The 24,624-nt window shown below is 36.4% G+C and overlaps 2 protein-coding genes across 6 annotated transcripts in view; one reads left to right on the top strand and one right to left on the bottom strand.

Moving 5' to 3' along the window:
- The first annotated feature begins 86 nt into the window (after positions 1–86).
- LOC113501061 (uncharacterized protein C05D11.1-like) lies at positions 87–16,651 on the top strand. The gene is made up of 18 exons (XM_026882052.1): positions 87–347; positions 551–896; positions 1,139–1,241; positions 2,709–2,831; positions 4,872–4,991; positions 5,322–5,474; positions 5,837–6,106; positions 8,099–8,241; positions 9,151–9,259; positions 10,727–10,894; positions 11,371–11,607; positions 11,860–11,979; positions 12,225–12,520; positions 12,925–13,099; positions 14,698–14,841; positions 15,194–15,351; positions 15,801–15,953; positions 16,257–16,651. Exons 1-18 carry the CDS (start codon positions 209–211, stop codon positions 16,312–16,314), a joined length of 3,015 nt encoding a protein of 1,004 aa, XP_026737853.1. The 5' UTR covers positions 87–208; the 3' UTR covers positions 16,315–16,651.
- Positions 16,652–16,853: 202 nt separating this feature from the next.
- The window catches only part of LOC113501062 (protein ultraspiracle homolog), a 40,726-nt gene continuing 32,955 nt past the window's right edge, over positions 16,854–24,624 (bottom strand). For all 5 annotated transcript variants that reach the window (XM_026882057.1, XM_026882056.1, XM_026882053.1 and 2 more), the window contains 5 exons: positions 21,844–21,986; positions 21,308–21,389; positions 19,893–20,042; positions 19,323–19,372; positions 16,854–18,902 (listed from right to left, as the gene is read on the bottom strand). In XM_026882057.1, the coding sequence (XP_026737858.1) occupies positions 18,684–18,902; positions 19,323–19,372; positions 19,893–20,042; positions 21,308–21,389; positions 21,844–21,986 (644 nt within the window). In that variant the 3' untranslated portion in view covers positions 16,854–18,683. The remainder of the gene's footprint in view (positions 18,903–19,322; positions 19,373–19,892; positions 20,043–21,307; positions 21,390–21,843; positions 21,987–24,624) is intronic.

Raw genomic sequence — 24,624 nt, 5'->3', positions numbered from 1 at the left:
GCGAGTTAATAATTCTGTCTTGGAAGCTTTTGAATTTTACAGTGACCACACTGTTAGGAATTTCTTCACGTCATTGATAGGAGATTAGGAGTCTTGTCATTTTGTGTAGGTGTAGAAAGAGCGGGCGCCGGTAGACCTCACATAGTGTATTTTGATTTCGGTTGAAACGTACACTTCGTAAATAATTCGGGTTGTGTTAAAATACAAAATGTCTCATTTTACACTTGTATCCTCGACGAAAGCTTCTGATGTGATTCCTGTTAACAAGTATGTGTCGCAGAAGACCGGTATCACTGTGATTATAGCTGGTGTTGAAGGGCCTTTGGTCAACGGGTTCTTTTGTCTAGGTGAGTTTCAAATTTCCTAACAATAATACAATTCTGAGGCATTCTTCTAGACATTAAAATTTTACCTGACATCTACCTACTACCTACCTACATGATAAATATAAGTAACACTTGTAAAAACAGCATTTTAACTAAGTAGGTAATAGTATATTTTTAAAATTTGAAAATAAAGTGGAAATTTACATTTTCTTTATTTGTTTCAGCAACTGAGGCTCATGATGATGATGGCTTGCCCCACACATTGGAGCATCTTATTTTCCTTGGTTCCGAACGGTATCCCTACAAGGGTATCCTGGACTTGCTGGCCAACCGCTGCATGGCGCATGGCACCAATGCATGGACCGATACAGACCATACTTGCTACACCGTGTATACAGCGGGAGATTCAGGCATGCTGACATTGTTGCCTATATACCTTGACCATATTCTGATGCCAACTCTTACGGACCATGGGTTTATTACCGAGGTCCACCATATTGATGGAGAGGGTGAGGATGCTGGAGTTGTGTATTGTGAAATGCAGGGGCGGGAGAATACTTCATTTAGTCGGTAAGAATTGGGCAACTATCCTTTTATCCTTAAAAAGCTGCAACAAGTCTACAAATAATAAAATATTCAAAGGTTCCAAATAATTATCATAACAACCCATATGAAATGTCATTTCTTTCTTTATAACAATACCTAAAAGATTAACTAAATGAACACTCCCACTAGATTGCTATCAGACATCTTTTTTTTTTTGCTCACCCCCTTTTTTGTGTAAAATTCTCTATTTGAATTATTTGTTGTAGGTGTGAGCTGCAGTTGTTGCGTGCCATGTATCCCAACAGTGGGTATTCTGCTGAAACTGGTGGTATTATGAAGAACCTGAGAACATCCACTACTAATACAAAAGTAAGTATGATTAATTTATAATACTATTAAAATTTGCAGTGTCCAATCTCCAACAAGAAAAATTAACTATATTTTATACAACTAGAATGAGAAATTCATATTTCGATGATGTGGTTTTGTCAAATATACAAAGTAACAATAGCATATTATTTTTATTATAATTTATTGAGCTGTAGAACTATAAGATTTTAATTATTCTACCTAGTTAGTGTTGTTTTACTGAGCAGTAAATGTTTGTGAACCATATGTCATTTACTGCACGGATGTCTTAATAGTTGAGGTCACCATGCCAAATCCACAGTGCCCTACTATGTGTCAATGATTAGAGCCCCACGTAGGTCATGCATTTGTCTTGAATTTTCACTAAACACCCTGCCGCACAAAAATCAAATTTCTTATTCTGGGAGTTGCTTTTTTTAAAGAGGATTGTATAAAATGCATTTTAAATACTACATCTTGACACATCTATTAACATAAATTGTATTTCAGACGAAGCTCTGTAATATATTAGTCTATTTGGTTTTGTTCAGCTCCAACTATTTTCTTATTGACTTATAATGTCAGTTCGTCATCAATTATGTTAATGTAGTTCGTCTACAAATAGTTCCATAGATCTTATCCATCTTTCCCTTTATATAAATTTTTGTGTCTGTTAAAACAATTTTTGTAGTTCTTTGCTTCTATAGAACCTTCGTAGCTATAAATGTTTGTCTTTCATTAAACTTCAGTATTGTATTAAATTTAATAGCCTTAGAACACACAACATTAAGACTTATTAAGATTTTTAAACATTAGTCCACATTCTTGAGTTTGAAAGGGCTTATTATGCATTTGCGTCATAACTAAGTTAATGGATCCGTTGAGTAATGCCCATTTATTGCCAAACCACTTTGGTGGCCCAGTAAATTTCCCATGAGTCAACAGTTCACAAAATTTGAAGTTATTTTCTAGGACAATGTTGAAACATGAGAGTTAATCTGCTGTTTCCACAGTTAAAAGATAACATAAAACAATGGTTAGATAGCGATCTGTGCGCGATATGATATTGATGGTAAAGTTGTCATTTGCTTGTTAATTTAAGACATGAATCGCTAGAAGTATACTTTCTGTTCAGAACATTTGATATATTGTATAGATATGTAGTCACTAGCAGATATTCAGCAGTAATTTGGTAGATCTAATATATAAAATTCTCGTGTCATACGTGTGTACGGTGTATATAACTGAACCCTTATGAAACGGCTCGGCCGATTCGTATGAATTTTGTGTACATATATTCTATATTCGTTAGGTCTGAGAATCGGACAGTATTTATTTTCAAACCGCCTTTTTTATTCCCTAAAACTCAATTGTATAGCAAAACAACGTTAGCTGGGACAGCGAGCATTATATTATCGATAGTTTTTGTAGTAACTAACCTACTTACTAAAGATTTATATTTTTCTTAACCATCTACGTTTGTTACAGGTAAAAGCTTTCCACAAACAATTCTACCGGGCGGAAAACCTGACCATCATTCTGACCGGTCAGATCGACGCTGAGGATGTGTTCCAAGCTCTGGCCGTCGTTGAAGATGACATCATGAAGAAGGTACAGTTAGCAAAAAAATTACATTTACATGAAACCGGACCTGAACGAAATCTAAAAAAAAATGTTGCATGAATTGCAGTGAAAGAGACACATCAAAGCCCCAATTCCGCTATTTCCAGTTATTTCGTTCCAAACATTCTTAGATTTTAGAAGAATACGAATAGTGCCATACAATTTTAATCCTATTTCCATTCATTCATCAACAATTGTATATTGCGGAATGGAGCACAGAGCTCTATCATAAACACCAATATTCTAATTTCAATCATATCATTGAAATGAAACTACTTTTACGGATTCTATCGCGGTTTAATTTTTCATTTTAGTTCCCTACGTTTCGACACGTTTGCATTTGCAGTAGTTTCATTTCAATGTCTAACATTCGCGTAAACCTAAGAAACCACTTCAATCATATCACCTTAAATCTTTTTAAAATTAACAATTTCAAAACATGTCATTGTACATCGACTCTTTTCTGTCTATACATAAAACATGAAATCTGCATATTAACTGTAGTAATGTGTAGGCCCATTATATCACAGCATTAACATATCGCTTCAATGTAAGGCTGTTCTTACTACGTCATTCTTTTAAGGAAAACCTCTTAGACGTAAAGTGACTTCACTCTATAGTAAACCTTAATGTATTCTTACACCATTAAGAAATCAATACAGTATGACTAATATACTGACAACACTCTTCCCTTCTGCTTTTAAAGCAGGTATTTTGTCGTTGAGGAAGCAAGATGCTGTGACACGCACTTCTAGAAAGTGTGTAGAATCAGTTCGTAATCAGTAATCAGTGGCTTGCGCCTTTTACTACCCGGGGAAATCCTTATGATCTTTGTCAGCCCTGGGGAAGAGGGAGCGGTATGCTGCCGGACTCCTGTCAGCTAAAATCGTCGGAGTTCTTTAATTTTATCTTGTACAAGGGACCACACAAGGCGACGCAAACTACCGTGATATAGCTTGTGCCTATCCCAACCAAATAAATGTCGCAATAATACACAAACAAAACTTTAAACTTAAAGCAAACAGTAATAGTTCACTCGACTGCTATCAGCCACTAATTGCTGTAATCATTTACTCGTTAAACAAGTGCATGAGTCAAACCAACATTATTATCTATTTCGAAAGTAAATGTATACACTATCTCAGTTTTCCTATCAATAGGAAATTTGTTTATTTTTAGGCACCATGATAGACTTTTATTTATACATACTGGGAAAATACAGATAGGCACTAATAATAAAAATAGTAAAACGATTAGACTTGGTAAAAATATTTTTTTTATTAAACTATCGAATGCTTATACAAGGTCTTTAAACAAAATCCGATTATAGATAACTAAAATCCAGTCCGAAATGAATCTCGACAGTTCGAAAGTTTCGTATAAATTGGCTAAGGAGAAACTAATTGCCGAGAAACCATAAAAACTGCATCTCAGCGTGATGATAATCAATATACATTAAGATATTTTCATTCCTTTTATAAGAATATGAAAATAGAAGCTTGGAAAAAAAGCAGTTGCATAGCTTTGTTCAACTTCGACATTTATGTTACCTGCCTTTGTCAATAAAACATTACTTCTTTAAACATGACCTCACCTCCAAGATACACTTTGATATTATACAAGTTACAAGACATGACTCATAGTGACTTCATGTCTAACGCGTTCATAATAGCTTGGTTTTTTCGTAATTAATTAAATGTCTAACTACAATTGATTCGAGGTCTGACAATAACGTTCTTCGAGTTTTCCACATCATTAGAACAAATTATCGATTGTCAACTTTTTTGTTTACAGTGCACACGATTTCGAATGAAGGATTGTCGCTTCTGTTTTGTCTTTATGTATAGATAGATGTCAATCTATGCCGTGACTGAGTTATATGAATAATGTGGGTTCTACCATAGTACCTATAAAGATGCGATCGATTGTTGACCGCTTCTCTTAGGGCCCATTTAGACGATGCTAGAAATCCCATGCAAGTTGCAATACATTGTGAAGCCTAATGATAATTTGAACTCTGTTGTGCAGAAAGGAGTATGCACCGCATGTGAGGACCCCTTCGTGAAGCCATGGCAGACCATCCCTCCCACGCCTGAATACGGCGAGTACAAGGTGCAGTGGCCCGCAGATACCGAAGACTGTGGACAGGTATAAAAGATCCTAAGTTCAGTTTTCAGTCATTTTCTTTTGCATTTTCGTGACCAAATGAAAAGATTGATCTTGAAATTTATTTTTCACGAATCTATTTGCCAAGTAACAGTTTACAGTCTTTAAAAATAAAGATAATTTTCTTCAAGCAATTCTGCTGTACGATATTTTTTCGTTTGAAAATAATTTTCTATCAACATATATCTATTATCTATCTATGGTAAGCAATAGCTGTATTCTTATTATTTGGTACTGAGATGATACGCTTCAAGATCTGGTAATATGTACGCTACCTATAAATATCATATTTCAATTGTCTATTTACTCCAGGTGATGTTTGGCTGGCGCGGACCTCTTTTAACGCATGAGAACGCTCTTAAAGACCTGACTGGATGTGCGATTCTGCTGCGTTACCTTTGCGATACCGCTGCGGCGCCGCTACAGCGTTGCCTGGTAGAAAAGGAAGATGCTTTAGCCGGAGATGTGAGTAAACTAACATGATAAATGTAAGCAAGACTAAAAACCGGTCGAATGAGATAATGATAATAAGATGCCATTCCGTTTAAGGAGGATTATATAAGGATTTTTTTTTTTATTTGCAGCAGTCTTATTTTTACTCTCTTATTTAAAGATTTACTTAAAAAAGAAACGTATCGAAATTAGTGAAAAAACGAGTAAATTTTTTCAACAGGCTTCTCAATTTTCTTTAATAGCATAGAAAATTATCCATCGTACTGTTATCAAAACTATTGAATTGGAATAATCGAGGCCTTCACACGTCAACATCAACAACCACAATGAAAACCAGAGTACTCTTAAATAACCCCCTTTTTTGTCTGCGACAGATATCCTACAACCTAACCGAGAACATCGCCTCTCTAATCAAGATCGAACTAGACAACGTTCCCCTAGACAAGTTAGAGGCAGCTCGTGACGAAGCCCTAAGCTGCCTGAAGACAGTCTGCTGCGGCGAGGAGGTGTTGGATATGGAGCGCCTGCGCAGGTTGTTGCGCAAGCAGCTGCGCGAGTCCATCGCCAGCCTCGAGTCTGACCCGCACCACTCGGTGGCCTTCCGCTGTATTGGAGACGCTTTGTACTCGCAGAACCTGCATGACGTAAGTTTGTATGGTATATTAACATAAGTAGCAGATAAATAAGTTTTTGTTCAGATTGTTGGCCTATTTTTAGTGTTTTTGGTATATGTCGGCCCGGGCCAAGGCTCGCTTGTGTAGTAATGAATGAAAACATATAATTGCTCGGTGAGGCAGTCAGAACCGATGCTCGGGCTGGACTTCATATCTGTTAAAGAAACTATACACACTTGAAAGCAAGAGTGGCCGAGTGGTTGAGGTAACCATGCCAAACCCAAAGAACCCAACGTGTTCGCGGGTTCGATCGCCGTGTAGGACCAGCATTTGTGTGATCCACGAATGTTTTTCCTGACTCTGGTTGTCTTTGCGCATGTGATTTGAATGTTTGAGAAAAACCCGCGACAGAAGGTTTCAGGTCGAATTAATTTAAGCCATTTGGTTATGTATAATGTTAACTTATGTATATTATATAAGACTAAGATAACACAACGATACCATATTAGAAATTTTGTAATGAATAGTGCATCTTGTTTTAACAAAACGAAAATAGGTTCATATCTCCATGGTTTTACGAAAAATACATTTTCAAAGTGATTTCGGCTTGAAGAGTTTTAAACGTCAAACGGTATTTTTTGGATTAAATGATCTGTAACTTTATGAATCTGTTGTTCTGTTGTATTGAAATGTGTTAATCTGAGATTGAAGGATACTACGCGATACGACGATAAATATACGTCACGTAACTTCAAGCAGGCAATAGAAATACAACTTGTTACAGTTATTTTACTATTATTGAGTTTAACATACTGTGTGTAGAAATGCGTGATATTTTAAATAGGAATAAAAATTAATGATCTATAGTCAATAGGCAAAAATTACCTTAGCATAAAATTTAAATCTAACAATAAAATAACAAACAAATAAAATATTTATTTTTAATATTTAATCCTACTAATACTATAAATGCGAAAGTATTTATAGTTAGGGTGGATGGATGTTTATTACTTTTTCACGCAAAAACTACTGCAAGGATTGGAAGGAAAGGAATGAAATTTGGTACACACATAAATTTATTATCTGGATTAACACGTAGGATAGGTCCTTTCACGATTTAATGTTCCGAGCGGAGCAACTTGTGGGCAACAATTAGAATTAAACTAGTTAAATATGAACAAATATTAATTCATATCAAAATTTTACGCTAGTTCAACAAATTCCTCAAAATGACTTAACATACTTTAGATTAAATTCATTTAATAGTCAGAAACAGAATCTCTTATATGACGCATTTGTACTACACGTTGTATAATAAAAATACTTTTCCTATTGTAGAGCTATGTGAAACTACGACCATAAACATTGAGTGTCCATACAATATGGAGATTGATTATCACAATCACGTGTCACCATTAAACTGATCCATTTGAATTTTATTGAAAACCGAATGAGATTCTAAATAGTTTATATTTTTATGTTATGACCCAATTTCCTTGTTTAATATTCCAAAACGATTCGTAGTGATATATCAAACAATAGCACCATAATTCGGTCACAGTTCAATGAATGCTTATTAAAATCAAGTGTTTTATTTAAGTGGCGAAAATTTTTGAAATTTTATATACGATTGCAGTGTAACGAATTGTCATTATGAAGCATGTTGTAGGCATATAACTATTCAATTGACTGGCTTATAATGGTACACACTGAAAGTCGGTAAAACGATCTGCAAGGAAAAACAACGAATTAAATGAAATGCAATTATGTATGTACCTATTTTCAAGACATTATATTTTTGGAATGCGTTGTTTTTCTTTTAAAAAAAATACTACTACTTTACTACCATGGGAGGTTTCAGAAAGATTCAAGTCACATGCACATCGACATAAAGTCACATGTTTAAATATTCGACTACGCGTTACCGTTAAACGACGAGACAGTTTAGACATCTCATTGGAATAGGTTCTGATAGATATATTTGAAGAATATGTACATATACATGTATATGTTTGTTTTCAGTTCACCTCGCGCATGAACCCTCAAAAAGACCTGCACGCCTTATTGGAGGAGTCTTCAGACTACTGGCTCGGTCTTCTCCAGGAGTACTTCACGGATGATGTCGTCATCATCATGGGTTCCCCGAGCATTGAACTGCAGACCAAGTGAGTGACTTAGTAGTATCATCTATCTTTAGGTGCTTACAAAAGGTAAATTATCTTGCTTTGTCTTTTTATAAAAACGTCATACAGAACACAAATAAAAAAACTGTTATATTCCTGGGGTATATTTAATTTGGTAATATTTATTGTTGTTTTACGTTGGCATTTAATTGCGTTTAATTTGTTAGTTAACAACACAAAAAAGTTTTTTTGTAGGTTTTTAGACAAAAAGACACCGAGATTGCTTATCTTTTTTAAGTACCGAAACAAATGCTATATAGTTATAGGAATTAAAGGGCTTCTTTATCGACACTTTCGGTTTATGACTATTTCTTACATGTCTTAGAATGTTATTAAAGACGGCGCGACTATTTGCATGACAAGTGAACTAAAAACCTTATGAACTAAATAGTTGAGATACTCATGCAATGGCTTTTGACTTTAGTATAAAGGTCCAAGATTTAGGTCAATTAGATCCATATTAACAAACAAAGAAAAGCCTGTAAAGGACAAGAGTTGGCCTTAAGTAAAGAATTTCCACATTACCCACGATGCCCTTGTTTCATGAGTCAACAACCACTCCCAGAATGTCTACATCTTGACCATTTGTCTAATTGTCCGATTTCTTAAAATGTTAGTCATAACTACTGATATTTCCTAATGATTATTGCTAAATAGGTTTAAGTTGATTCTAAAACGATTTTTAACTTTCAAAACGACATTTACACAAGTATTTAAGTTAACATAGATAATTAAAAACAGCATTAGTTTATCGCTTCTAAGAGAGTATAGTTTTATCTTTACTTAAATATTTATGTAATGACAACGATAAAAAGACGAACAACAATAACAAATCTCAAAGAACTTAAAATGTGTTTAAATAGTAATTAACAATGCATGAATGTTTTTTAGAATGGCTGATGAAGAGAAGGCTCGATTGGAAGAGCAGAGGAGGCAATTAGGCGAAGCCGGATTAGCTGAGAAGGGTAAACGGTTGCAGGAAGCTATGGACTTCAACGAGGTAATTATACGAGACCTAGAAAAAGAGCATTTCTGTAGGAGTTGACGCTGATCGAATCGCATCGGCTAGGTCACTTAGAATATTCTTTATTGTACACCAAAGAATGTCACTTATATAGACGTTTGTATGAGAAAGTGGAACAACATTGGAACACATGGTGTTATATATAATTCAAATAGTATTTCATGAACACAAATTATTATGACGTTTTGTTATAATAGATTCCATTACCATCAACATTGCTAACATTCTAAATCATTCATTGTTTTCCTAATAGATATTCCTAAGTTATCTATAATGTTCATAACTCTATTATAATATCCATCTAGCACTAATCTTATTTATTATTAGTTAACAAGGCAATTATCGTAATTGTATTTTTCAATCCTTGTCAATATTAATACATGATCAATATTCTTATATGTTAAGATAAAACGTCATCATTCAACTATTTGTTGCTTAAGTTAATCTTAATAGTTCTTTTGTTTAAGATAAAGTAACGACTCATGTCCATGTAAAGTTTAAAGTCCAAGTAAAATCTTATCAAGGAAACTCGTTAAACTATTAACGAAATGCATTCAAAATTAATTAGATGTAATGGAACAACTAATATCCTGTTGTGATTAGTTCATTAATGCGTTATTGATAGTTTGGTGACGTCATGACTTGGAGATAACTATTCTGTATGGTTATTACCACTTTTACGATTGTCATTAGCAATGTAAAAAGTAAAAGAGCTTTACAAGAAAATTTAAATAAAAATAGACCTTGTTGCTTTCAGTTAAAGCTGATACAGGTACTTATTGGTTAGACTATAGCTAGAACAATTTACAGCACCTTTAAATGCACACCAGTTATTAATAGTTAGAGGTAAATTCGAGCCGTAGTTACGTATTTTCAGCTGTGTACATCCACATTATGTATAATTGGCGAAACAATTTCAATAACTACAGCCATTTAGGTACTATGTTTTAAGCGAAAATAATATTATTAAAAAAAATAGAAAAATGGCTATAAACATTACAAGTATTCTCCGTTTTACATTAATTTTACGATTTACATCTACAAATTTAAACTCAATACTTATTTTTTGTAGGTATCTAACAAAAGGTTAATAGTCTCGTTCTGTCCTTTACTCTAAAAACTCAGTTCAGACCTGGAACCCGCCAAAAAAGGCAAATTAACAATATATGGCGGGGACGAGTGTGAAAGCTGAAAACTGGAAAAACTGACTACTATTTTATTTGTGGTGAGAGGGGTACCAGGGCCGCACTTCTAACATGACCTGTCCCGGACCTGTGTACTTAGGAATTTCATTATAAATAAAGATTACCGAATCAAATATACCACTAAAATTGATCTGTCGTTCATTAATTTAACTTTAAAAACACCAAATTTAGATTCGGTCTAATAAGATTGTATACCTTTTTAAGTACCGAAGTATAATAGTAATATTTTTGTTGTTAGCGCGCGCCGCCCGCGGGCACTCTGGCGTCAGTGCCGGTCCCGCCGTGCTCCTTCAAGTGTCACCAGATACAGTCGTGGAGCACGGACGGCGAGCCTTGCCCGCACTTCGACTTGAAGGAATTGCCCATCTACGCCAGGATACATAGTCTCAAGACCAACTTCGTTTATGTAAGTGGGAAAACTATAGAGTAAAATATTGTAAGTTTTAGATGATGGATGTATACAATTTCAGTTGTTGAACAATGAAGTTTATTTTACTTGAAATAGTTTAAGTCTAAAATATCATCAAAATACCATCGTAAACTACATGTTGTTCGCCGCTCGCCTGCCTGGAAGTCGTTTGTAACTGTATATGAACATATTATAACATTACCATCCTTTAACCTAAAAGCCTATATGTTAATCCAAGGTATCAGCTACCTTCCTGAAATCATATTCATATTTATGTAGATCATATTCATATTAGTATTTATGTGCGGTCTCTTCACGCTCCAGCTGGAACGCACATAAATACAATCATTTTTTAGCGTGATGTTGAGGGTTTATTTTCAATACAAATTATTAGAAAAAAAAACAACAATCAAAATTATCTTCCAAGGAGTTTCCTATTTAAGCGCAACCTTAAAAAACACAATGAATTACAGATCAACCTAATGTTCGACACGACGTCAGTGGACCAGACGGCCCGCAAGTGGCTCCCGCTGCACCTGAACGGGCTCGCGGAGTGTCCCGTGCGGCGCGGGAACACGCTCGTGCCGCACGAGGACGTCATCCGGGCCACTGAGCAGCTCACCGTGTTGTTCAGCAACGACATCGGATTCGATCGAGGCGGAAACTTCTCCGTCGGACATTTTGGGAACTTTGTGCATATTGAGACCAGGGTAAGACTACAAGATATTTAACGAGAAGAAAAATTGAATTATTTAATTTTACAAAAAAGCCTATCATTGTTTTTAAAGAAGTAAATTGTTACTAAGATGTTTCTAAGCTTCTCAATCATCTTACTAAAATTAGTTAAGTAGGAACTCGTATCATTGGTATTTTACCATATACCTTTCCTATGTAATCTCATCTCTAACATTTTCACTCCCATGATCTACTACGCGAACTTATTTAACTTATCGTAATTCTAGTGTGAGCCAGAAGACTACGAGGCTGTAGTGAACCACTTGTACGAGATCCTGTATGCCGCTGAGATCACTAAGGAACGCTTGCTGGTCTTCGCTCAGAGGCTCATTAATGATGTCGCTCAGGTAAGTTTCTTTTCACTAGTTATTGAAGTTTTATACAAATAAAACACCTATAAAGGTAATCCTTTTGCTAAGCAAGTTATTTATTCATATGTATATCTCGGTCTCAATCTTGGATCTTCGTCCTTAGATTCTACCCGTTACATCTGATGGAATACGTCTAGTCCCTCCTGCCAAATCTTTCGTGTTTGGTTCTGGCCCCTACTAATTATTGTAGGATATCTACTAAAACTAAATAAACCACGCAGGTAAGGAGAGCAGGTGACAAAATGATGTACGACGCTCTCCGCGACTCGGTGTACAGCAAAGACAGCAACATGCACTGGTGCACTGTCCTGAGACAACAGAAGTTCCTCAAAGAGCTCATAGAACAGCTCAACGCCGGCGGAGACTCCGCCGAGGCCGCGCTGTCTGAAGCCAGGGCCACCTTCAAGAGCATCACGGAGAACGTGTGGCTCCATCTAGCGTCAGACTTCGAGAGATACAAGCTGAGCACCAAGCCGTGGCAGCAGTTCGCCAGGGAAAATGAGATCACTCCGCTGGCGTAAGTTTTGTTGTATTTCATTTTGCGGCACATGTTTATGTAGGATGTTGAGAATTAAAAGTTCTAAGTTAAGAAAACGCAACAAAATGAAATGTAAACTTAAGCACTTCTTTTGATAAAAGACTATTTAAAACAGTGCAAAATCACCTTTATTGACCCTCACGGTAATGCTATCTAATGGTACCAACACATAGATGCTTTAATTCTGTGCCAAAAAAATAAATAGTCTTTTTTAACACTTTTTAGAATTATTTATTATTGAACGATGCAACAGTTTAATCATGCGTATATGTCGGGATTACCCGACTATTTTCGGACCCAACCGGATCATGAACTAACATCAGTGGCCGCGCATCTCGCTGCACGACATTATTTAATAACCTTTTTCACATGTCGGTGTGTAGTCCCGCGCTGTACTGGGACGCGGAGCTAGTGTCCGCGTGTGCGGGCGGGTTCGTGCTGGGCGTGGGCGGGTACGAGTCCTGCTGCGCGGCGCAGCTGGCGCCCGGGCCCAGGGGACACGACGTGCAGGTCGTCGCGCCGCTCATGGTCGCGCTCAACTACTTCACGCAGCTCGAGGTATACAACTTCAACAGTATCATTATATATCACATAACACATGGATTACACCCGAGACTAACAATGAAAACAACATTTTTTTTGCAAAATGTTTTTTATTCATCAACGTAATCACCTTTTAAGGTGATGCAATCATTCCAACGCTTTTCCAATTTTTCAATACCATGTTTATAAAAAAAAATATCTTTCGCTTCAAAATAACCTTCAGTTTCTGCGATGACCTCCTCATTTGAGCCAAATCTTTTTCCCTGGAACATTTTTTTAAGATCAGCAAAGAGCTAGTAGTCACTGGGAGCTAAATCTGGCGAGTATGGGGGCTGGGGAAGCAGATCAAAGCCCAATTCGTTCAATTTTGCCATTGTTTTCATCGACTTGTGGCAGGGTGCATTGTCTTGGTGAAAAAGGATTTTGTTCTCTGCATGTGCGGTCGTTTTTCTGCGATTTCCTCTTTCAAACGTACTAGCAAGTCAATATAATAATCACTGTTGATCGATTTACCTTTTTCGAGGTAGTCAATTAAAATCACGCCATGCGTATCCCAAAAAACTGACGCCATGACTTTGCCAGCTGACTGCTGCGTTTTCGGACGTTTCGGACGGCTTTCGCCAACTCTGCGCTACTCAGATGACTGCCGCTTCGACTCTGGAGTGTAGTGATGTATCCATATTTCGTCCATGGTCACGTAACGACGCAAGAAATCTTTTTTGTTACGAGTAAATAGCGATAAACAGCTTTCTGAATCATCAACTCTTTGCTGTTTTTGTTCCATCGAAAGCAATCGCGGCACCCACTTGGAAAGAACCTTTTTCATGCTCAATTTTTCATGAAGGATAGTAAATACACTTCCATATGATATCTGTGTCATCTCAGCAATCTCACGGAGCCTCACTTCGATCTTTCATTATAATTTTTGTCACTTCGCTCACATTTTTCGATGTAACGGCTTCCACAGGTCTAACCGCGCGTTCCGCGTCATTTGTGTCGGTACGACCACGTTTAAACTCGGCAAACCACCGACTATCGTTGCTTTTGATGGACAAGAGTCCGGGTAACATTTTTCAATCCATTGTTTTGCTTGCACGGTGTTTTTACCCATCAAAAAACAATGTTTTATCAGAACACGAAACTCGGTTTTTTCCATTTTTAAAACAAACTACAAAACGACTTTACTCTAACCTCGATAACTCAGCTGTTTCTGGTCCGATCGACTTATTTTTTTTAAATGTTTCAAGCAAAGGTTAGTACTTTAGAAAGACGTAGTTACTGGTTTACTACGAGCGCCATCTCTGGGTTAGTCTCGGGACTTATTGATCCATGTGATATATGTATTACTTATTTAACCTGTGATATCAGTAATTTGTTCGTCTATGTTGGGTCAGAAGTCACAGCTTTTTCGAAATTCTCCTTTAAAATAGCATCCTTTTAGAACAATCGGAATTTCCAACTTTATTAGTTAGCCAGAACATATTCAAGGAAATATAAGTTTGTTTGTAAAGTAAAATAAGTCACAATCTAATCAACTTTTAACAAGACTGTCGATATAGAAAATCCATCATGCATTATCTTGAATAAATCATATTAAATTTGTATATTCCCAGGGTCCGATGTGGCGTTTGATCCGTGGTTGTGGTCTGTCGTACGGCTATGCAATCCGTATGTCGCCAAACGAAGGCAAGCTGATCTTCTCACTGTACCGCGCCACCAACGCCGTCGCCGCATACACCAAAGCTAAGAGCATTCTGGTAAATACGAAATTTTCTACAGAGTAGTACCGATAAATTCAATTGACTTTGTTCATAGAAAGGTCATTTACGTAACTAATGTTTAAAAAAACTTCAAACAGAAGTTATCATTAATGTGTAGATGTTATTGACCAAAATGCACTCACTCCACAAGAGCTGTCGACTCATCGATACTCCAAGTAATCAAAGTTGCATCTAATCAATTAACCTTAGAGTGCATTGTTTTGTTATATTCCACTTTCAGTAAGTGTATTATAAAATAAAATTAGGTATCAAAGCAACCAAGTTATGTTCCTCTTGGTATATTCTAAATGCTACAACACTTACATTTAAACAATACCTTGTTCAACAGGAAGATTACTTGAGGGACGCCAAGTTCGACCCGGACCTATTCGCGTCCGCCAAGAGTACGGTTCTGTTCGAGGTGGTTGAGAATGAGAAGTGTCCCGCCGACGTCGTCAAGCGGTCACTCATGAACTATCTCTGTAGAGTCGACGCCACTTACTGCAGGTCTGTATAAATAACTGCGGTATTTCCCAGTGTATTTCCGCTTAATCTTCGATAAACGGATAAAATAAGACTTCTAGTGGTTCTGATTGATTGGAGTCCTTATATCATATTCTTCGAGGTTGTTCAATACGCAATTTACACTATTTGTGGTGGATTTAACATATATTTGCTTCAATAAATAATTAAATGCCATACCAATCGTATGAAACGGTGTCTAAAAATGTAGTTGAAGCTGAGTAAATATTTGTTTCGTAGTATGATAGCCTGCAAGTATACAAGAATGTAGTATTCAAGCTTCAGCAATATTATTTTGAGGATGTTGTTAATAAATAAATTGGATTAAATTCTCTTAAATCTTTTCAATGCAAATTATCCACTATGGTATGTCATTAATTCGTTTTTTTAAACATAGTTATTGATCATACATTAACACTAAAAATCGTTCACAGCGACCTGGTAGCGGCTATATCTGAAGTAACCCCGGAGCAAGCTCACGAGGCGGCGTCCCGCTGGCTGCCGACACTGTTCGACACGGAGCAGGGCAAGCTGGCGCTCGTGTGCCACCCCACCAAGGTCAACGACATGTACACCGCCTTCGAGAAGTCAGTATTACATTTATAGACAAACCTTTTGTAATTATCTCTAGTACTTACTAACTCAAAGACTTGGTAACTTCACAGAAAGCCGATTTGAGGTCACGCTAAAAGCCACTGTGCACGATGTGGCGCGGGTTCGATCCCCGCGTGGGACAAGGATTTGTGTGATTCACGAATGCTTGTCCTTTGCCTGGATATCTCTGTACATGCCTTTTGAATGTTTGTGTAAGCCCCTGCGACACAAGACTAGTATACAAAGACACTATAAATATTTAAGTCCATGGAAATAACAACATCTGTCTGTTTCAGATTGAACGTGAAACTGGACGTGTTCGAGTCCATGGAAACCTCGCATTTTAACGATTAAGTACAACATTTTAGGTGCTTTTAAGTGTATTACTCTATATATAACAAGACTAAGTATTTTAATGATTATATTATTTCCTCAGTATATCTCGAGACCGTCCTTCTCGCACTCTCGTGTAAGACAGTAGAGTGAACAAGACAGCATGATTATTACGTCTCATAATAATTTCTGTAACCTGTATCAGTATGGCAGTACAAATGAGCCTAAGTGTTATTTTTCATACATTCTATTATATTTTTGATTGCTTGGCTGTGCCTTACGTATACTGAAATGTACATATTATATGTTACTCATTTTATAACTATTTGCAAGATCTAATTATAATACGTATACAACATTTATTTTTTTATTGTTTTTCCTTCCAATTCTATCAATTCCTCATGATAAGACCTAACGCAACCTGTAAATTGTAATTGTAACTAAATTACAGGTATCACAAACTTTGAAAATGAAACTTCGAAAAACCACACCAAATTGATAAAACTAATTTACTAAATTAAACCAAGATTCTAGTGTGTTAACAAATAAACAAGACAGGATTGTGATAATAATTTTAATCACCATTTATGAATCTTAAAGCTATGTATGTCTATACAAAAAATATAACTTAAATTTAGTCAGATAATTAATTAGTGAACATCATTATAAATCATCTCACAACCGCTGCAACATCGCCATCATATAATTCAAACCCATCCATATAATAATATCATTGCTCAACATTAATTCTTCATAACAGAAATGGTTCAAAGTCAACAATCTACGGTGAACGTGAAGTCCGCAGCTCTAAGCGCGGCACTACTGGAGTTAGACCTGAATGTCCTGAATACACGACTGTCTAGCCATTGAGCTGACTGCTACGCTCAGCGATCAAAATCACAACAAAGTTTTCTATATAATTTCAACATCTATGAAAAAGTTAATTTTACCAACTTTATATTCTTGCCCGAATGTATCGAATCCAGCTCCTAATCCACGTCAATTTTTAGTCTTCAATGTTTCGTGAATGTTTTAATACTGGTTAATTTTGTTAGTGAATTCTTTGAGAACGCGTGTTGCACTTACAAGGTACAAAAATAAAGTGGCCCGTCTGACGCTCGATAATTATAACCGCAGAGAATAGGCCAATCTATCCGTCTCGTCCCACCACCCACGACTGGTGAGGTATATATTAAATATGCAATATAAATTACTCGTCTAAACATAATAAAATTACATTGTACATGCAAGATATATTTACAGTTTTTTATAACTTTCTATACTAAATATAATGAAAATAAGGATTTATCAAGTAACATTAAATTCAAGATTTACTATGCATATTTGATATGCATAATACGTAAATAATGCATGTTAAAGCACCAACATGTGTATATATGGGAAATATATGAAGCATAATTTTGTATAATTTTTCTTTTCGTTTCATTACGATTAATTTTTATCACTGACTCAGTAGACACTTCGACATATCCATTAGAGATACATAATAAATGTAAGTGCTTTGAAGAGAGATTTGGTAAATGTTAAAATTACACATTAATTAGTCTAACATTATATTAATTCACTATGGACACCTACCTGACGATTAAAATTCCCTAATAAATGAATGACTAATTTACGTTAATCATATTCTACGTAATAAAAGAGGCGGCCCCATTTACACTACCTAACATCTGAAGTTCGCGATACAATATACACATACCGATACACGACGCGCCGTCGCGTGACCCGCACTCTGATGCTCGGCTGATGACGGACGAACTCAACAGGCGAACGGAACATAAAGGGCCTTCATAATAACGGCTGGTTGTAGACCAGGTACTTAATAGCTGAGTGACATTATCCACGTATACGTTGTTATAAAAATAGCTACAGCTAAATTGATTTCTGAGCCACGTAATTTGTAATTCTCCCTCGTTTTCAACAATAAAGGCCAATTGTAATTAAAACTACAAACGCGGCGCTACCAAAAAGAATAGCTCGCTAACATTAACAAAACTCCGGTAATACAAGCTACAATTGTATGCGGTACCGTTTATTTAATAAACACCTACATCTTGCCAGAGGTCGTGCAGCGGTCACACGCACGTACATGTTGTGAGGTATACAGATTATAATCTAAAACCTCGAAATGTACCTAACCACATCGACTCGCCCTTCGACGAATGCTAAAGCTAACTTTCCATATAACGAACCCTAATTAAATGGTCGAACCAAGACTGAAGTCGAACCTTTGACCGGCAAACGGTTGATTTCCAATTAGATAGATTGATTAACAAGACGACGCGTTAAATAAACTTGTTAACTAGCTGCACAGCTCTCTCGTGTTGCATCGCTAGGACCCCAGGTCCGCGTGTGGCCGTGTCCGGTTACAGCATGTTGGTGTCGATGGGCGGCGCGTGGTTGCGCAGCGCGTCCCGTATGTACCCGCCTATGCTGCCCTCCGCCACGAGGTGGAAGAAGAACAGGTGCTCGAAGCTCTTCAGCGAGATGGAGCGCAGCGCCGGCAGCCGCAGCAGCAGCGCCGCGAAGCGACCCTCCTCCGAGCCGCGCGACCGCCGGCAGTACTCGTCCAGGCACGAGAACATCTGGAATGTACCAACACGTGTTACACGACAGGATATCGACATCATAAAAACCCTTTTAACGTCTTTATTCTAATTATATAATGATAATCGCTAATTGATAAAGGGTTATTATTTGATTACCATAAAAATCAAGATTAAATCGATATCTCAAGATAAAACCGTAGGTAGCGAAAGAAACCGAAGGTTTTTATGACACATGTAAACGTGTTCACAACTCAACACTAATTACAAAGGCAAATATATGATTTGATGTTCATCGCTTTCAAATGCAAAAAAGGTCAAATGAATGTAATGACAAATGCCAATCCATTGTAATATAATTACAGCGGGCGTCCGTCACGACATGTCGCTGCAAGTTTAAATTGTTTTCAAATGTATATTTGGTCACGTGCGACTCGCGAAACAGCGCATGCAAATTACCTTTTCTCGTAAAACATCCACTTCTTGTCGGTTTTTCAGTCCTTTTACATCTGGAAATAAACGAGAGCAATTGTTAGGTTGTGTCAAAAGGTTTCTTGTTGATAGCAATACACTCTATATATGGGAATCGTTAAGCATGTGGTATCTTTTTAGGAAATTTTCAGATAAAATATCCTGACAATCTTGTCTTACAATCACTGCAATCTTGCCATCTCTTTTCGCCAAGATTTGGGACAAGTTATATGAAACTAATAACTAATGTGGTAAACTTTGTTCTACCGGGCTGATAAGAGAATCTAAGCCATCGATTACCACAAATGCTTGCAGAAAAATCCGTCTAGCCGTTGAGGAGAAGCATACACACCTATATATTTAAAGATGGAACGGTACAGTCGAGCAGACGAAGATAGATGGCGTGCTATTGGGGAGGCCTATGTCCAGCAGTGGACGAATATGGGCTAATGATGATGATGATTATGAACATTATAGTGTACGTTGCCTATGTCCAGCAGTGGGCAAATATGACCTGATGATGATGATGATGACTGATGAACAGTGCAGTGTACATACCGGGGTTGAGTAGTATGATAGCCTTGAGCGCGACGTACTCGGCCTGGTCCATGCGCAGCGTGCGCATCTTCAGCGAGAGCTCGGACAGCACGCGGTCGAAGATCTGACCCACACCCGCCTGCAGCGCGGAGTTGCGGTGAAGCGTCATGCCTGCAATAACAAGATAATATAAAAGTTTATAATTTAATTACGTTGTGATCAAAGTAAAGGCCTCTTTACCTTTCTTCTATTTCTCTCTTTTTTTATTGATACGTCAATCTTTGTCGGATTTTACTACATTTATATCTTCTAAACATAAAATTGTTTTTTTTTTGCAACATCACATTATAGACCAAAAAAACTGTTTCTTAATAAAGATTTAAATTTTTGTTGTGGTAGCGACATCATCTTCGAAAATAACAATTTTCTTGCTTTCGCGTCATGAGATATCATCTGGATACCACCGCCTTAGCAATAGGCGTCCGTTTTATCCCTTGAATACCGAACACTAAAAAGCAATGCTTACACAACCAACTCAATACAAATATCAATCAACACCAAAAAACAGTTTACTTCAAACCTCCATAAATTACCATACATAATTTGTCAACACACGAAAACAAAAAATATAATAAATGGGTAATATTTATATTGATTTATAACCTTCTATCGGCATCACGGATATCAACTACTTGTCTACTACTAATGGTATTTAAGTAACATATGTCTGGTATAGATTTAATTATGCATAGATTGGTGTAAGTCGATGACCTTTATAAATATAGATAAGAGAAGTTTTGGTAAGTCGCGGATGCCGTGACCGAGGGTGCGTGGCTCCTAATCGGTACTTGACCACTGAACATTGGTATTTCAATAGGTTAACATTTAAGTACCTACTTATGATACCGAATTGTATAGGCCAAGGACTCTTCCCATATACAGAAGAAATAAAATCTTAGTAAAGTTATTCTTTTGACTTTATTTCAAAGAACTAAGATCGATTTTTGTATATCGCGTTTACCTTTATGAAGATCTAGGTTTAGTATTTTTGTAACGTAGTGATTATCCTCTTATAAGAGTGTTGTATATAAAGAAGAGATGATTCGATAAGTTTGAATGACTTGTTAATTCTTGGAGATCTTCTCGAGTTCATAATCAGTAAATTTGGCGACCCTTAACCAAGAAATGAGGTTCAGCTGAATATTGTACCTGAACCTTCAAAATAATTTGTATTTGTCATACGTTATTCCTTAGTACGACGGTAAATAGCTATACTGCCTTATTCAAGATGTTGCCCTTAGGTGTCACGATGCCTCTATCACTCTCAAGCGGTATTAAAAGACGAATTTTAACAAAGGGTCAGTTAGCTAAGTGTCAGTCTTGCTTGAAGGCAAGTCTTGTCGGCTGTTAGTATATTTATAAATATAAGTAGTTACCGGGCATGAGGCACATGAGCTGTGGCGGTGATGATGTCCTGTTGCCGGTGCCGTCGACGTTGTCGCGTTCTTCTGTTAGGTACTGAAATATGTAATATAAATGGATTAGAATAAATTGTTAAGTTTCAAATGGAATTAAGTATGGGTCAGTCTGTTGCCCGGATACATCGTCAATCAATGCATCACGATTCAGAACCTTGCCTACTATTGGCTGGTTGAAAATATATGTGCTTTCCATACTTCCACCTGTTTACATAGCAATGTTGAAGATATAGCTCTCTGAGCCACTTGTAAATAATGTATCCTTGCACTCCATATTTTTAATATACTAAAGTATACCAAACAAAAACAATAAAACTATTTTCAGTACAGAAATAAATAAAAGACCAAAAATATATAACCAAAAATGCAGAAAAAAAATGCAAACTAAAAACACTAAGTATATGCGCAGTTCCAAAGTAGTCCACTTCACCTAAGTAGAGAAACCTGCAAGAAACTTCATAAATATAATATGACGTTAAAGTGCCAATACTAACTTCCATAGACCGCCATGCGATGGCGAAGAGGAGGAGTTCGTTCCAGGATCCCTTGATGAGCAGCACCTGATCCTCGAGCTCCAGTTGGCTGAAGTGGGGGATGTCGCGAGCCCACACCACCAGCGCCGCTATCTGTTTGTTGCCTAGAACACGGAAAACTTTGGATGAAAAGTTCTTCATCTTCAGTCAATTTCAAACAACCATCATCTGTAATAATGTCATACAACTCCGGCCACTTTACACCTGAGGCTCGTCATGGCACAGCATTAGCTGAGCAATCTCATTTTTTACTAATTTAAGCACTAACTATATTTAAGTTACACTAGTATAGCATTTTTTGTTATATTGCAATTTTAGTAACAATAAATGTCTTTTTATTTTATTTTAATTATTGTAACTGTAGAGGTTAAAACTCCAACAATAAAGATCATGTCATGAAATTAACACATATATTTTTACCATCTAACTGACGCTTTAACGCATTATCGAGGCTTATTTTTTCTTCTCTCCTTTCAACTCTTCAATGTAAAATTTGAGACACCCTTCAAATTACGTCTTATCAAAATATACAAAAACAAAACTTCATCCTACGCTATCAATGATTATAGACATGATCCTACATAATCCCCTCATCACACACACACTGGTACACATTTAACAAGCATATCTATACATCATGTTTATGCCGTACTTGCAAGTAAAACAAGCAGGCATGCTAATAAGCCGTGATTAATATTCAATTTATTAATGAAGTCGCGAACACTCATCAATGTTATTAATGTTAAGCATTGTTTGTGTTACAGCTACATTTACAGGCATGTTTTTATACTTAGACTCGATTACATTGGATGAGAACATGTTGCTTCATAATGTGAAATTTGAAATTATGAAACATTGATAAATTTCAAACTGAAAAACAGAGAGTAATATAAACCGCTTTATATGATTTAATATCCCAAAACTGGAAACCCCGACGCAAAAAGAGAGGTGTTATAGGTTTGACATGTCTGTCTGTTAGTGTCTGTGGAATCATAAGCTCCCCAACATACTGAGTTTTTTCAATTTAGTTTATATTGTTACTAGCTGACCCAGCAAACCATGCTTTGCCTAATAAAATATATCTATCTGTATGTATTTTTCAATGCCACATTATAATATAAAAGCAAAAATTTTCGTCCAAAAAATACAATATATTTTTTTAGTGTGAGCAACCCTTAACACTTAGGGGTATGAAAAATAGATGTTAGTCGATTCTCAGACCAATTGAATACGCATATAAAATTTGGTAAAAATCGGTTAAGCCGTTTCGGAGGAGTACGGTAACTAACATGATGAAATTATGTGCAGTTATACATGTTTATAAAAATCGGTCGAGCCATTATAATTTGGGGGGGAGAAACTGTTAAGTTACGGGTATTATTTATTTTTTTGCTAATAGCCTGTATGTAAAAGTACTGCCTACGCCTAAAAACTTAGTAAGTGTATATTATAATATAGGGATCCACTCTCCCCGACACATCAACTTTTATCACATTTCCGATGACATTGACTGATGCCGACAATCGACATACATCATTGTTATACCTACATATATCTAGGTTTCCAACTCGATAAAACTCCCAGCAGCCAATAAATCACATTTCCTTACAAATATTTATTTAATAAGAAAGTTATTTTCGTGTCGGCTTCTGTATACAAAAATACATTTGGGACAAATATCTTGATTGCGAATAAGCACGTTCCGAGTAAACCCCAATTATGTTCGTATAAGACGAACTTGCGAACAATTTTATATACATTAATATCAAAACAAGTAAATCGATCTGCACCCACGCAAATTATAGGTATGGACGTAGACATAAGGAAAAGGGTTTCCAGTGAAACAAGTCTGAGAAGTATGTACCTACAATACAGGCTGACAAAGAATTATGTGCGGACCTATGGGGGGAGCGAATAAAACACCCATCCCTTCCAAAATATCTGAGTTATATAAAAAAAAAATCTGAACCCTAAGGTGCGTAATATTTGTAATCCATCAGCCTAAATAGGTAGGTATTTTATTTTATATTCATGTCAAATATAATTAATAATGATTGCAGTCGAATTACTGTCGCCATGATGCTCCATTTTCGATACGTTATCATTTTAAAATATAAACAATTTAATTCTCAGATAAGGTGGGGCCACTTGGTAAAAAGTGATAGGAGAAAGCACACAGTCATAACATAGATTAAAACAAATAACTTTATCTTTGTAACAAGGAGTACTTTTAACAATACCTAATATGTTGGCAGTATTGTTGGCATGTCACATTGTATGGGCGTACATAATGTGTCGGTAATAAAGTTACGATAGGTACACATCAAAAGGAAATTATAAGGATAAGGATATGCCCTTGATGTTGTGTATTGATCTGCGTCGATTGAGGAAAACATTTCTTGGTAAAGCCTGTATTTTTTACAGGAATTCATTGATCTTATTGACTGAATGTATTAAAAGGGTTATACCTTCACAGGGCGCTATCGGAAAATAAAGATATTAAATATGTCTAGCGAGCATTAAAGCCTCAACATATTTTCTAATCTAATTAAGTATATATTCAAACGTTCAATAAACTACATACAAAATATAGCATTTGTGAGAAATACAATTTAATTTATAAGGCGACGATCAATCCAAACGGCTGGCAGCCCTACATGTAGAGTAAGCGGAAATTCCAAGTAAAGCCGTATTAACAGCACTCACAAAAAGCAAACACATATAAAACAACGATTGTAAAGA

Source organism: Trichoplusia ni, chromosome 15 (assembly GCF_003590095.1).
Source record: "Trichoplusia ni isolate ovarian cell line Hi5 chromosome 15, tn1, whole genome shotgun sequence".
Lineage (NCBI taxonomy): Eukaryota > Metazoa > Arthropoda > Insecta > Lepidoptera > Noctuidae > Trichoplusia > Trichoplusia ni.
Note: the sequence above shows the minus strand (reverse complement) of the source record. Positions and strands in the feature narration are given on the sequence as shown.

Bases quoted from the DNA above. Each gene is read 5' to 3' on its own strand.
- LOC113501061 (XM_026882052.1), top strand. From the start codon at position 209: ATGTCTCATTTTACACTTGTATCCTCGACGAAAGCTTCTGATGTGATT. The intron at 348-550 runs GTGAGTTTCAAA...TATTTGTTTCAG, and splicing joins CAACGGGTTCTTTTGTCTAG to CAACTGAGGCTCATGATGAT. The intron at 2,832-4,871 runs GTACAGTTAGCA...TCTGTTGTGCAG, and splicing joins AAGATGACATCATGAAGAAG to AAAGGAGTATGCACCGCATG.